This window comes from Myripristis murdjan, chromosome 24, assembly GCF_902150065.1.
Source record: "Myripristis murdjan chromosome 24, fMyrMur1.1, whole genome shotgun sequence".
Lineage (NCBI taxonomy): Eukaryota > Metazoa > Chordata > Actinopteri > Holocentriformes > Holocentridae > Myripristis > Myripristis murdjan.
In genome coordinates this window covers 19,810,341-19,826,189 of record NC_044003.1, presented here as the reverse complement: position 1 = coordinate 19,826,189, position 15,849 = coordinate 19,810,341, and the positions used below count along the sequence as shown (strand labels likewise).

Genomic DNA, 15,849 nt, shown 5'->3' with positions numbered 1-15,849 from the left:
GAGACTGAGTAGGGAAGATGGTCCTGGACTTATGCAAACACATACACACGGACACACATACACACATCCCTTGGAACTCAACGCCTCGTTGGCCCCCCACCCCCTCTCCCTCCCGTTACAGTGCAGTTTGTGGGTGCGGAGCACTGTAGTGGCTGCATATGCCTCTCGTCTGCGCCTCCCCCTCCCCTAATCCCTTCCTCCTTCCACATGTGCAATGTCTCGAGTCATGTTGTAATTGTAATGTTTAATATGTGCTTATTGTGCTGGCGTGTGTTTTTTTTTTTTCCCAATGCCATGTTGTGCTCCCCTAGGAGCCCAGTTTGATAGCAACAGCAGAAGATAGCAACTTTTGCGGGGGAATGCCTCTTACGCAAGGCTAAATCCCCAAATAACGGGTTTAGGGACTCTGGCGCAAGATAGGGCCCAAACTCAAAGTGAGATGTTCAACAAGTTATTTTGTTTTGAAGGCTTTATTCTTGGGGGTGACACTTTGATTGTCAAGTGTGTGTAACTTACAAATAAAATTGAATTGAAATGTAACTTAAAGCATTAATTTATTGTGTAGCCAAGCACAATAATGAAACAGTAGGCTATAGTGTGTTTTTCTGGCGTGTCCACTGCTGCGCACAGGACTGTGTCATTTTTTCTTTTTCTTTTCTTTTTTTCAGGGCGGGAGGGCGGCGGTGGGGGCCTGATCATGTGGCTTGCACCACGGCCCAGCCGTGACTTGGTCCACTACTGAATGGGAGTACAATGAAAATGACCTATGACCATGACTACAGTTCAGTCCCTGAACCTGCAGTTGACGTGGCCTTGAGTGAAAGGAATTAAGCTCAAGAAGAAATTAACAGGCTAAGGACACAGGTTGAGGACTTGACCCTAAAATGTTGCTTTGAGCTGAAAAGAATTGAAGGGTAAATGACAATCAGTCATTTACCCTTTTTTTCACCTGTTTTCACCTGTGTTTGTTGCTTGTTTACTTGTTTGTTTGCAGGATAACTACAAAACTAATAGAGGGGTTATGATGAAACTTCATCACCTGAGACAGATGCTAGAGCTAAAACATATTTGAATACAAATTTGCATTGCACATTCATTACCACAAGAGGAGAAGGCGTTTCTATATACATATATCTATATCTATATCTATCTATATATATATATATATTAGGGATGGTCCGATCCGATCCACTGGATCGGTATCGGGTCCGATCCAGGCCAAAATGACTGGATCGGGTATCGGATTTTTTATTAGAACCCGTCCGATCCGATCCATAAGCCCAAGCTATCTCATATATCCTCAACTTCACTTTGCGCGACATGCCGTAACACAGACGAGCTGTTGCCATGGTTGCCATGTGCCTGTGTTTTCATCACGTGAGCAGAAGCCTGCAGAGCTGTAGTCATGTCCTCCGTTAACTATATGAGTGTCTCAACGGGTGGTAGCAAAACCGGACGTTTTAACACAACGGACTTAATAAAGCATCTGAAGAAGCATCATGGAAAGGAGTACGGAGACTTTTTACAGGCGAGTACAAAGAAAAGCGAACCGTTTTTGTTTTGGTGCAGCCAATCTTGGGTTCGTTTCCCAAAGCAGGTTTTCCGTTTCACAAAGGGAGGTAACACAAAGCAGAGAAAGAGGGGTAACTCTAGTCTGTTTCACAGGGGGAGGTAACTTAAGCTCTCGGTCAGTTACCGCAGTAACAGACTCCATGAAACTAACCTGGTCGGGACCAGGTTTTTCTCATGAAACCTCGAGTTTCTCTCTGTGTCCGCCCTCTTTCAGCCACACACCGTATTTAACTTCCTCATTCATTCAGTCAGCAGGCGTGTTTTGGCGTGGCGTATTAGTTCTGCCGTCTGTTACTTTAAAAAAAATAAATAAAAATAAATAAATGATTTTTAAAAACAGTTAGTAGACCTTTATTAGAAGTCCATTAGTAGTTAGATGGCGTCTTTTTTTTTTCACGAACATGGCATGTCCTTTCGACAACGATCCCATGGATGAAGGTGCAGTGTTACTGCGCAGAGAATTAAATATCCGTCGGGAGATGGTTATAAGACCGCGCATAGATGTTTTAGCATTTCCAGACAATTATCTTTTTGAGCGTTACCGTTCCACGTCACCTAAATGAAATAAATTAATAGGCCAGCAGTAATTCAAGCAGTTTTCCCCTGTAATATTATTGATTGCAACGGACTACATTTAAACTTACGCATTGACCCTCCCACGCCGTCTCCCTCTCCTTTGCCGCTGCTAAATAAATAAATAAAAAATAACATGTTCAAACTGCTGTATGAATGCATTAAGATTTCCAATTCAATTGGGGTGAAAAACGCCCGACGCTTCCCTGTTACCTTGGTGACTCTTACAGCTTATAGCTTATAGCTTATAGCTTATAACTTATAGCTGTTGTGCACGTGCTTAACTCCAGGTGAAACTACTCCGAGTTGATAAAACTAACTCAAATGAAAAATTTGCACCAAGTTGCACTTTTATTTAGTGTTACACATGACTTTAGTTGTTGTCACATATTTTCCTTCTTTCTTTAGGGGACCAGAATAGTTGTTGTAAGGTGAATGTGGTGTTTTTAGATGTCAGTATCAAGCAAATTACATCCACGTATTATTAACAACTTTTAAAGTGACAAAAAGAATCGGATCAGTATCGGTATCAGCCGATCCTCAAGGCTGCAGCATCGGTATCGGTATCGGATGTGAAAAAGTGGTATCGAGCCATCCCTAATATATATATATATATATATATATATATATATAGATATAGATATAGATAGATAGATATAGATAGATATATGTATATAGATAGATAGATAGATAGATAGATATAGCTATATATAGATATATATAAAGGACACATAAGAAATCAGTATTAAACAATGCACTTTTATTTATTTATTTATTTATTTTTTTTGGACACATGAGCAACATAAAATACTGTTCCATAACAAAAAATGGCCTCTGTGTAGAGTGACAAAGTGACCGCAGCATCTGTTCACCCTTTTAATTACACAATGAAACAAAAAATACAATATTGCAACCAGGGATGCACACTGAACCAACAGTATCTGCAGATACACTTCTTTTGTCCCTCTGATGCTTCTTTTTGAAGTGCTTTCACTCTCCATGCCAGAAACCCACTCCCATCTACTGGATTGTAATACTGCTCCTAAAATTAAATTAAAAAAAGGGTCATTTGGTTTGAGTGAGCAGGTGTAAATATGTTATAATTTTTATCCTTAAAATGAACACATGCCCTTCTCTGAAGAATTAAGTCAGACATTTGGGCTACTGAACTTGTTGAAGTTAGGAATAAATGGTCATCATACAAAAATGTTAACAAATCTAAGAACATAACTCAGCAGTAAATCAAAGAAGTTAGACTTAGGGCTCTAGTTTCCCGGCGCAGCGCGGGGTGGCGCAGTGAGGCAAACCCCGCGCAGAGCTAGTTTCAACCGGCGAAGCGGGAGAGGCGGACAGTGTCCAAGTTTCGCAGGCGGAGGTTCGCCGAGATGGGAGTGGTGGCGCAGCTGGGGGAGGTGCCGACAGATTCGGCTTGGCGCAGTGACAGTTTCGTGCCAAAAGGCTTCGCCGAGGTGCGCCAAAAGCTCGCCGCCTGAAACCACGTCTACTTTCAGCGCAAGGCGGAGCAGAGCTGGCGCAGTGGAAGTTTGGCTGGCTGGCGCACATTACCAAAACCTCACGATCAGCACAAACGGTGCCAATCTCCTTTGATCTGACATCAGCTGTGACGGGACAGTTGATATGGAGATATATGTATGTGCTGATTGTGATCGTAGCATTGAATAGTGTTTTTTTTTTGGTATTTATTGCATCGTTCATGTGTCTGACATTCAGGAAGCCTGCCTGTGAGGTTTTGGTGACGTGTGCGCACTGCTCGCCGGTCTCCGCTCCGCGCCTGTCTCCTGAGCTCCGCTCCGCCTGCGGCAATAGACCTCCATGTCAGCTGTGTAAACTTTCATTACGCCTTCACGCAGCGCATTTTAAAGGCAAGGACAGGGGCTCATTTGATTGGTTACATGTGAATCGGCTGTGTCAAACCCACTCCATGCCTTCTCTCCTTCCCCTCCGCCGGTAGGAGGGACGGCGGAGTACTTGCGCCACTGAGACCGGCGTGCCAAACTTGGAAAATCCGCCTGGCCACACCCAGTTGGCGAAGCGCATCTGCGCTACGCCCCCGCCTCGCCTGGTCTGCGAAACTAGAGCCCTTAGTGTTTTATGTACTTACATAGCCCAAAATGCCCTGGGGATCGGCCAGGTATGGGAAAAAGGCAATGATGCCCTTTGCGTAGTCCTCTTTAACACGCCTTGGAGGACTAGTCCTACAGTACACACACACACACACACACACACACACACACACATATTAGATCCAAACAAAAGTATTGCTGTGCCAATGCCTTCTGCAAAAAGGAGGATCTTGTTCTAAAAGTAAAACCAAAAATGCGTATTGGGTGCGTAATGTTTATATGACAACATACCCATGTTCACTTGCCATGTGTGCTACCAATATCTTCACCATGTCGCGTCTTCTGGTATCCGTTAGGCTTTTTGTCCGATTATACTCATTAATGATCCTCTCTCCTCCAGGTTTGTCCCTTAGAATGTTTTCAATCTTCTAAGTGGGAGTAAAAAAAAAAGATGGGTAGGGGAGACATATGGCTATTAATATGCTAAGGTTAATCACTAGCCCCGCAACATATTCATTAATCACCTAAAACTCCACCCAGAATCCAATCTAAATCAATAATCAAAACCAGAACCACATACAGTACCGGCCAAAAGTTTGGACACACCTTCTCATTCAATGCGTTTTCTTTATTTTCATGACTATTTACATTGTAGATTCTCACTGAAGGAATCAAAACTATGAATGAACACATGTGGAGTTATGTACTTAACAAAAAAAGGTGAAATAACTGGAAACATGTTTTATATTCTAGTTTCTTCAAAATAGCCACCCTTTGCTCTGATTACTGCTTTGCACACTCTTGGCATTCTCTCGATGAGCTTCAAGAGGTAGTCACCTGAAATGGTTTTCACTTCACAGGTGTGCCTTATCAGGGTTAATTAGTGGAATTTCTTGCTTTATCAATGGGGTTGGGACCATCAGTTGTGTTGTGCAGAAGTCAGGTTACTACACAGCCAACAGCCCTATTGGACAAATGTTAAAATTCATATTATGGCAAGAACCAATCAGCTAACTAAAGAAAAACGAGTGGCCATCATTACTTTAAGAAATGAAGGTCAGTCAGTCCGTAAAATTGCAAAAACATTAAATGTGTCCCCAAGTGGAGTCACAAAAACCATCAAGCGCTACAACGAAACTGGCACACATGAGGACCGACCCAGGAAAGGAAGACCAAGAGTCACCTCTGCTTCTGAGGACAAGTTCATCCGAGTCACCAGCCTCAGAAATCGCAAGTTAACAGCAGCTCAGATCAGAGACCAGATAAATGCCACACAGAGTTCTAGCAGCAGACCCACCTCTAGAACAACTGTTAAGAGGAGACTGCGCCAATCAGGCCTTCATGGTCAAATAGCTGCTAGGAAACCACTGCTAAGGAGAGGCAACAAGCAGAAGAGATTTGTTTGGGCCAAGAAACACAAGGAATGGACATCAGACCAGTGGAAATCTGTGCTTTGGTCTGATGAGTCCAAATTTGAGATCTTTGGTTCCAACCGCCGTGTCTTTGTGAGACGCAGAAAAGGTGAACGGATGGATTCTACATGCCTGGTTCCCACTGTGAAGCATGGAGGAGGAGGTGTGATGGTGTGGGGGTGTTTTGCTGGTGACCCTGTTGGGGATTTATTCAAAATTGAAGGCACACTGAATCAGCATGGCTACCACAGCATCCTGCAGCGACATGCCATCCCATCCGGTTTGCGTTTAGTTGGACCATCATTTATTTTTCAACAGGACAATGACCCCAAACACACCTCCAGGCTGTGTAAGGGCTATTTGACCAAGAAGGAGAGTGATGGAGTGCTGCGGCAGATGACCTGGCCTCCACAGTCACCGGACCTGAACCCAATCGAGATGGTTTGGGATGAGCTGGACCGCAGAGTGAAGGCAAAGGGGCCAACAAGTGCTAAACACCTCTGGGAACTCCTTCAAGACTGTTGGAAAACCATTTCAGGTGACTACCTCTTGAAGCTCATCGAGGGAATGCCAAGAGTGTGCAAAGCAGTAATCAGAGCAAAGGGGAAGAAAGAAGAAGAAGAAACTAGAATATAAAACATGTTTTCAGTTATTTCACCTTTTTTTGTTAAGTACATAACCCCACATGTGTTCATTCATAGTTTTGATTCCTTCAGTTAGAATCTACAATGTAAACAGTCATGAAAATAAAGAAAACGCATTGAATGAGAAGGTGTGTCCAAACTTTTGGCCTGTACTGTACATGACCACATATCAGACCATATACCCAATCCATAACAGACCTTTCTGTTTTTTTTTTGTTTTTTTTTTTTTGCTTCTTCCCTCCCCGCTCCCTCTCATTTTAGCTATATATATATATATATATATATATATATATATATATATATATATATATCATTAATATGTATCTTAATAGGCTAATTATTGTTGTTGTTTTGAAATTAAATATCTTTATTATTATTATTATTATTATTATTGTTATTGTTGTTGTTATTGATATCACTATTATTGTTATTCCAGATATTATCAATATTATATCTGGAATAACAATACATTATCAATCAATTTAGCTATACATATATATATCATTCATATGTATCTTAAAAGGCTAATTATTGCTGTTAGAAACTAAATATCTTTACCATTATTGTTATTATTATTATTATCACTACTATTGTCATTACTGTTATGCCAGATACTACGAATTATACTAATATTATTGTTATCACTATTATTGTTATTCTAGATATTATCAATTATACTGTTATTATTATTGTTGCTGTTGTTATTATTATTATTATTATTATTATTATTATTATTGTACTATTAGTATTGGTATCACTATTATTGTTATTCCAGATATTATCAATATTTTATCTGCAATAACAATTCATTATCAATCAATTTAGCTGTACATATATATCATTAATATGTATCTTAATAGGCTAATTATTGCTGCTAGAAACTAAAAATCTATAACTATTTACTTCTCCTTGAAAAGTCAAACTTAAAAACAACCCAACCGTGTCAGTGACCCAAACACTCAAGCCCCAGTAACTAAACTAAGAGGGGGGAGTGGGGGGTTTTACCTACTGCCGTTTCGCCTTTCTCCCACTGGGGCACCCGGCCGTACCACTTGACCCAAGTACCTCTTGGGTAAGCAATATTATTGCTTATTATTTTCAATTCATGAAAATGTCAAAAAATGGAATATTAAAATAGCCACTGAAAATTGAATTGGATGACATGAGTAAGATTGACCGCCCTACTGAATACATTGACGTGTTCACTCTATCCTTTAAATGTTTCACTCACTACACTCTAAAAAGGATTTGAAGGTCAGTTGTCCCTCATAACAAATGTACTTCTGACGCTCTTGGTACTTGACACGTACAGCCTGCATCCTTGATGGAATATAAATAATAACAGTTACTAAATATTAGGGAACAACAACTGATGCATTATGAGGAGTATTGCAATCGGAAACCATTACAAAAGCACTATCTACATGTAGGTTATCTAGGTCCATATTTGCTATATATATGCCAATAACAATCCCACTCTACATTTTCATCTAGATAAATTGATCGACTGAATACATTATTAGCAGTTTCCAAAGGAAAATCACAGTCCAGCACAGTTCAGATACAAGTCAATAGGATTTAAACCCAAGAAAGCACTAAGGCTTGTTTACATTAAGGTCCTTTTGTGCTGCTGCTAAATGCTGCTTGATATCTGGGGATAATTATTGGAATTGCATACATTGGATTGAGTGCATGAGTAAACCTTCTGAATCCTTTATTATCCACGACTGAAAATGGTTGGAAATCAAGTGCAATCATTTTAGCCAGTTCTTCATCAATTGTGTTCTGTCTCATTGAGCTGCGGGTTGTTGGTGGTTGTGGTGTTGTACTGGATGAGACTAGAGCAGCAACAGATGCAGTAGACACACTGACACCTTCATTAGTAGCAGGTTCCATTGCTTGTCTTTTTACCTCTAATTCTACTGTAGAATGAACAGTTCCCATGTGACTGTGCAAGTTATCTGTGGAGCCTGCTCTGTGAGATATTTTAACTTTGCACAGCCTACACTCTGCTTTTGGATTGTCCACTGTAGTTGGGGAGCCAAAGTCTCAAAAATGGGTTGAACCTGACATGGTCTGCCATACTTTTTATTTGTGTTTTTTCTGTTAACTTTGACCCTAAGGACCAATAATTGGAGGGTCTGCTCTGCTGGAAATATCGCGAAAAAAAATTGTGGCCATTTCAGTGTATGCACCCTGTATTTTTTATCAGAAAAATGTTAAAAACGATTTTTTCCCTCAAATCCTCAGTGGGTTGGGTAGGCTGTCAATAAATGCATTCCCAGATACACAGAACACATGTGCTGACAACATCCACTGAAAAAATAACTCTTAAAACACATTTCTTAATTATTTTGCATTAATTTAATGCAAACAAATTAGGCGTTTTCTCACTTTTTTCCAATATTTTCATCTTTACTTCATTGGCAATCAATTATTCCACCAAGTTATGACATCAGTCAATATGCCATACTCATTCCACAGAAAAAAAATTATAAAAATCCAACCAAAATCATTGGATCTGTGATGATTTAACTACTAGTTGGCGATCAACAGGCGCAGAACTTCAATGGAATTTTAGACAACTCAAAATTCTGAAAAACATGCTGGATATTAAGCATCATGGCACACTTACACACACAACCAACCGACAGTAACCAACGGATTTCAAAGCTGCTCATCATCATCTGTGGTAAGTGACAGTGACTTTGGTGGTACTCTGGATGCACTGCGAGCCCATCTCTTTGTGAGCATCAAAGGAGACATGCGTTGTCTTCCACCAACTGAAGATGCCTTCCTATTACACCTTCGCCGAGCCCTGCATCAGTTGGCTGTGTGTAAGCGGGCACACCTGGTTAAGCCAACCTACCCAGCTGCAACTGATTTTGGGAGACAACTTGTCAATGGCAAATTGGTGGCAACGATGATGCTGAAAGAGGCAAAACCTTCAGAACTCAAGCACAGCAAATACTGCCGTTGCAAGAAAAGCATGTGTTCCCGAGGATGCTGCTGTGCAAGAGCCAATGTGAAGTGTGGCATTGCATGTCTCTGCACCGGGGACCCAAACAGATGCTCAAGGATTGAACTTGCGCTTGAAGACAGGGACACTTAAGTAGGCCGTGTGTGTGTGTGTGTGTGTGTGTGTGTGTGTGTGTGTGTGTGTGTGTGTTTGTTGAAACAGTTTGTTGAAAAGAATGGCATATTGACTGATGTCATAACTTGGTGGAATAACTGATTGCCAATGAAGTAAAGATGAAAATATTGGAAAAAAGTGAGAAAACGCCTAATTTGTTTGTATTAAATTGATGCAAAATAATTAAGAAATGTGTTTTAAGAGTTATTTTTTCAGTGGATGTTGTCAGCACGTGTTCTGTGTATCTGGGAATGCATTTATTGACAGCCTACCCAACCCACTGAGGATTTGAGGGAAAAAATCGTTTTTAACATTTTTCTGATAAAAAATACAGGGTGCATACACTAAAACGGCCACAATTTTTTTCGCGATATTTCCAGCAGAGCAGACCCTCCAATTATTGGTCCTTAGGGTCAAAGTTAACAGAAAAAACACAATAAAAAGTATGGCAGACCATGTCAGGTTCAACCCAATTTATTGAGCTTTTGAGACTTTGGCTCCCCGACTACTGCATTAAAATGGTTCCAAACTTTGCTCCTTTTCCTGTCAGTCATCTCGTACCTTTGAAGTTGGCAGCTTGCCGTCTGACTCTCTTTTCTACCTGAAGCGCTGCACAAATCTCTCGCTCTCTCCATCTCGCCGCTCCTGCTCTGTCTCACTGTCCCTGTGCTGCGTATGCCCCTCCCTCCCCCCATGCGCTCAGTGTGCTGTGTGTCACTCAGTCACACTCCTCCCCCTCGTGCTCAGCGTGCTCTGAGGTGAAGCGCTCAGCACAGACAGACGGCTCCCCACATTAGTCAACCGGGTGCAATGCTCGGGTCAGAGAAACATACTCGTTGACAGGGTTGCTAGGTGTACAATAATTATCGTATTTGTACGATAATTTGGCCCTCTGTACAATGTACGATCAATAATCCCCAAAAAGGCCAAATGTACGATAATTTGACCATTTCAAATGATTGCCTACCGCAACTGTCTGCCGGAGAGTTTTGTTTTTTTTTTTAACCCTGAAGGCATCTATCCCCATGTGACATCGTTCCAGCCAGTCGTGCTTTGCTGAGTGTGAGATACGAGTGACGTCTATGCTTTTGTCTCAGAACAACGTGGCAGCACCCGCACAGGTGTACAATAATTTCCCTAAAAATACGATAATTTTGAGTCTTGGTACAATAATCCTACATTTCCCACCTGGCAACACTGCTTGTTGAACCAAACAGTGTGTCAAATTAACGTGTTATGTCCATTTACCGCTCAGTAAAACCATAAACCAACAAAACCTCTTTTTAGAGTTATAGACACATCGTGCCAAACTGATATGACTCTGTTTAGAGTCAAACACACAGAGTCTGACCACTGGCTCAGCAAAGACTGCTAAAATGCAACATGTAATTCCTAACTCTGCACCGACATGTTGATTAGTGTGTAAATAAATAAATAAATAAATACACATGATAGCAGGACTGTTGAAAATTTAACACTCGTGTTGCACCGACATACATGGTGTTAACATGTTACGGTCCACAGACCAGTAAAAAGTTTAATTATTAACGTGTGTGCTAACGTAGTGTTAGCCAACATGCTAGCATCCACCAGCATGATGGCTAGGCAACTATGGCCAACTGTAAAGTTGCAAATCAGTTACACATATTGCCGTTGACTAAGTTAACCAATAACAATAATAATAATAATAATAATGATAATAATAATAATAATAATCTTACCTGGTATTTGATCCATAAAAGTGAAGAAAATACTCCTTGCTCTTCCACTAGTATTGTGCTGTGAAGAAGTGCGGAGAGAAAAAATGGCGCCTTCAGATTTCAATTTGTGAGCATAGTAGGCGTGGCTTTACTGTATTACTCCAATAGAAATTCTTCTGGAACTTTGCTCTTACTCTATTGGCCACAGGCAATGATTATGCCCCAATAGAGTGGTGATGTCCCGCCCACCCACTTCCGGTACATGGGTCCTCAAAAGCAAAAAATTATGAATGCTTTTCAATGGGTAGATAAAAATTATTTTCTGGTCCCGTTTGAATTGTGCCATGGATTTCACATATGTTGTTTGTGATATTTAAAGATAATTTTTCACGCAAAGAAGACTACAATTTAGCGCGAAGAATATTAATAATGTTAGGTTTTGTGTGAGCCCGCTTTGTGAACTACAACTCTTCGCTGCTCTCGGTGCGAATGATATACGTCACCACCCGCACTGGAAGCCTGCAACAGACATGGCGATTTCTCTGCTCCATGCTGAGCTTTTGAGGTTCTGAGTTTTTCTGCCCAACGGCGGGGTCCGCTCGCCCTCCCGCCCGGCCCGGCGCTCCGTCGGCCCTCGGAGACGCGGACAATCGGGAACAAAACACACCGGCATCTTGACTTGAATCTGGATGGAGGGAAACGGCGATGACGTGACGTCACATACGCGACACAGTATGTAGTCTTTCTAATTGTGTTTTCTCAACAGCATTTAACTGAACAATGGCGCAATAAACGGTCAAACTCTTGACATGAAAAATTGTTATTTAAGCCTATAAACAACATTTGTGTAATCCATGGCATAACGACAGGGGACCAGAAAATAATTATTTTCTGTCCATTGAACACCATTCATTTTTTTCGCTCCGAAAGGTCCCATGGGGGTCCACCGGAAGGGGCGGGACTTCACCACTCTATATGAGTAAATGTAACTATTTGAGAGAAAAAATAATAACAGTTACTCTGGGAAAAATACTCTCCAGTTTTTCCTGTGTAACTAACCACCTCAAAGGGCTCCACTACAATGGTCCACTACAATGACTGCATAACTGCAGCCACTGCCCTGATATACTTGTCAGTCTCCTGTTCCATTTTACACTCACTCATACACTTACACAGACCCCAAGATCCATCATGCATCATTACGCAAGTGTTTTACGGCAGTATTTATATGTTTACAGCAATCACACTGATTGCTTCACAACTTGCTAAAATGAAATGTGCCACTTTAAGTATATTGTTATGCCATTGCTCTGACCAGTAGTCCAGAACTAGACTACTCAAATCACACTGATAAATAATGAGAGTATGATGAAAATGACCTAAGACCATGACAACAGTTCAGTCCCTGAACCTGCTGCAGTTGACGTGGCCTTGAGTGAAAGGAGTTAAGCTCAAGAAGAAATTAACAGGCTAAGGACACAGGTTGAGGACTTGACCCTAAAATGTTGCTTTGAGCTGAAAAGATTTGAACGGTAAATGACAATCAGCCTTGTTATTTTTAATGCGAACTGTTAGGGTAACATAGGGATGGACATGCACCAATGCACCACTGGATTTTCTTAATATTAATCTGATTTTGTGCACACTGAAACTAACATGTACTCGGTTCCATTCAGAGGCAAAGTGCCGATTGACGTTCATTACCTCTGCCAACAAAGATAATGTTTTCACCTGTGCTTGCTGCTTGTTTACTTGTTTGTTTGCAGGATAACTACAAAACTAATAGAGGGGTTATGATGAAACTTCATGGAGGGACCTTTTTATCTGTAAAGGGTGAGCTGATTCAATTTAGATCCATGTTAAGTTCAGCCAAAGGTCAAGACTAACATATTGGGCAATATCTCTGGAACAAAGCATCAATGAAAGATGCAGCAGGTTGGCTATGTTGATGTAGGGGATTGTGCAGGTTGGGGAGGTTGCTGTCTCTGACGCCCTTTATTTTTGGCTTATTTTATTTTATGATCATACAGTGAATAACAATTACCAATTCTGTCAAAAGCTGCCTCTTTCCAAGGTACTAGATCCTCTTGTAATGTTGTCATGGATTCATGGGGATGCATTCACATTCATGCTAGAGATGCACTGTGGCCCAATGTGTCTCTGACCACCTCCAAAGGTAGTTTAAGGGATGACATCCAGGTCACATTAAATGTGTATCCAGGACACAATGACACACCTGTACTTAGAGCTGTCCACATATGATCAGATCACCTGAGACGGATGCTAGCGCGAAAACATATTTGAATACACATTTGCATTGCACATTCATTACCACAAGAGGAGAAGGCGTTTCATGTGGTGACCCCATCACCTTTCCTCTGGCACAATCGGGATCAACTGTCAGATTATGAATGTGATAACTTAAAAATGTTCCCCATTACTCATCGTGAAACTGTTATCTCATACACAATAATACTTAGTTACTTGCATCTGATTGGCCAAAACAATGTTGCATTATTTATAGTAATAAGCGAGGGACTGATAAATGTGAGTCAAGTCCAGACTCACTGCTCAGTGGGACAGAGATCAACAACTCATGTTGCATCAACTATAAGCACAGTTAACAGGTATGTTTTGAAAACATTTTTTTATTATTTAAAATGCACTGAAAATCACAGTGTATCTAAAATGTTTATGTATTATTTTCTCACTAAAACAAATATTGAAAATGCAATTGAGATTAATTTTGTACTAATAATTCATCTAAAATCAAAACTTATTTAGCAGGATAACAGGAACCAGAGGACAGATATGGAATATGAATTAATTTTCAACATGACGAATACTGGAAAGGACATACATCTGTGTTACGAATCAGACAATGTATCCTGCAAAATGGCAATTATCCCCTCAACAATACGTGTATTATTGTATGTTTTCCTTGGCTCAATATCTGTTCTGACACTGTGTGGAAACCTTCTTGTAATCATTGCCATCATTTACTTCAAACAGCTCCACACTCCAACTAACTACCTGATTCTCTCTCTGGCCATGTCTGACCTCCTTGTTGGGGCTTTAGTGCTGCCATTGGTCATTGTGTTTTCTGTAAGTTCTTGTTGGTATCTTGGAGATTTCATTTGTAAGATACGGCACAGCTTTGATGTCTCACTAACTACATCTTCTATTCTGAACTTATGTTTTATTTCTATTGACAGATATGTTGCAGTGTGTCATCCTCTGAGGTATAAAAGTAAAATAAATGCTCGTGCCTCTGCAATAATGATTCTGTTGAGCTGGGGAGTTTCTGCCCTGGTTGGAATTGGCATTACAGCTGTGGGACGTAATGAAGAAAAATGTGAGCAACTGTGTTTCTCATTTCATATCCCGGTTTCAGGCATCATTGGATGTGTTCTCTCATTTTACCTCCCAGCAGTTATAATGCTCAGTACCTACTTTAAAATTTTCCTGGTGGCACAGAAACAGGCACACAGCATCCAGAACTCAAACTGTCAGAGTGTAAAGTCTGGAGCGTCTGTCAGTAAGATGGAGAGAAAGGCCACCAAAACTCTGGCTATTGTTATGGGAGCTTTTCTGATCTGTTGGACTCCTTTCTTTACTGGTGTGACCATAAACCCATTAATTAATTATTCAATTCCAATAACTGCCATTGAAACATTTGCTTTACTCGGAAGCTCTAATTCAGTGCTCAATCCATTCATTTATGCCTTCTTTTACAGCTGGTTCCGAGTGGCTTTCCGAATGATCATTTCTGGTAAAATATTTCAGGGGAATTTTGCAAACTCAAAACTGCTCTGACTGTTTGACTGGAGTGTTGAAGTAATATGTCGATAGTGTTTGGTCCAGCAAAATCACTTCATGTGCTCTACACACACAGTCTACTTTTAGTAACTCAACGTTTGAACTTATTCCAGTTATAATATTATTCAGTTTGAGCTAGTAAGATGATTGTTTAACACCACAGACAGAACAGTTTTCTAGTTTGCCAAAACAAGATGAAACATGGCTTTTATTTACTCACTGACTGAGCAGGAAATTACTATATAGGGGAAATAATTTGTGTGTGTGTGTGTGTGTGTGTGTGTGTGTGTGTGTGTGTGTGTGTGTGTAAAAAAAAAAAAAAAAAAAAAAAAAAATCAGTTAATAAAAATGCCAACAATGTAGCAGATTCACTTGGTTTACTTACTGGACTTTATTCAATCAACACACAATCAATCTTATTTTTTGATTCCATAACAATATACCAAAAATGTTGTGAGTCTGAATGTGCACAGTAAAAACAGTAAAAACCATACAAGAAGGCAGTAAAATGTTCGCATTCATTCTTTTAATACCTGAGTATGCCAGGCAGAGGGTTTCCACGACTGGATTCTGAGATACATGAGGGTATTCTAATGAATTTATAATGCTGTGCTGTGTCAACTGAAAACACAGTGAGTTCAGTAACCACATTTAGAAAATTAATCTCCATGCACAGAAGCATAGACACAGATCCCTTAAAGTGGTAGTTTCAATTAGATTCAACTTTATTTTCACTGAGGTAGAAAAAGTACAATGAAATGCAGTTTTTCATCTAACTAGAAAGTGCAATAGTAATTAGATGCCAATGCAAATTTAAGGATCTGTGACATATGTTTAAATAGGATGAAATGTATAATAATATATATCTACACACACACACACACACACACACACACACACACACACATACTT

General features: G+C 40.3%; 1 protein-coding gene across 1 annotated transcript; it reads left to right on the top strand.

Moving 5' to 3' along the window:
* The first annotated feature begins 13,953 nt into the window (after nucleotides 1–13,953).
* LOC115355870 (trace amine-associated receptor 1-like) lies at nucleotides 13,954–14,934 on the top strand. The gene has a single exon (XM_030046795.1). The coding sequence runs from the start codon at nucleotides 13,954–13,956 to the stop codon at nucleotides 14,932–14,934; it is 981 nt and encodes a 326-aa protein (XP_029902655.1).
* The last annotated feature ends 915 nt before the right edge of the window (nucleotides 14,935–15,849 follow it).

Excerpts from the sequence above, each read along its gene's own strand:
- LOC115355870 (XM_030046795.1), top strand. The coding sequence starts at position 13,954 with ATGACGAATACTGGAAAGGACATACATCTGTGTTACGAATCAGACAAT.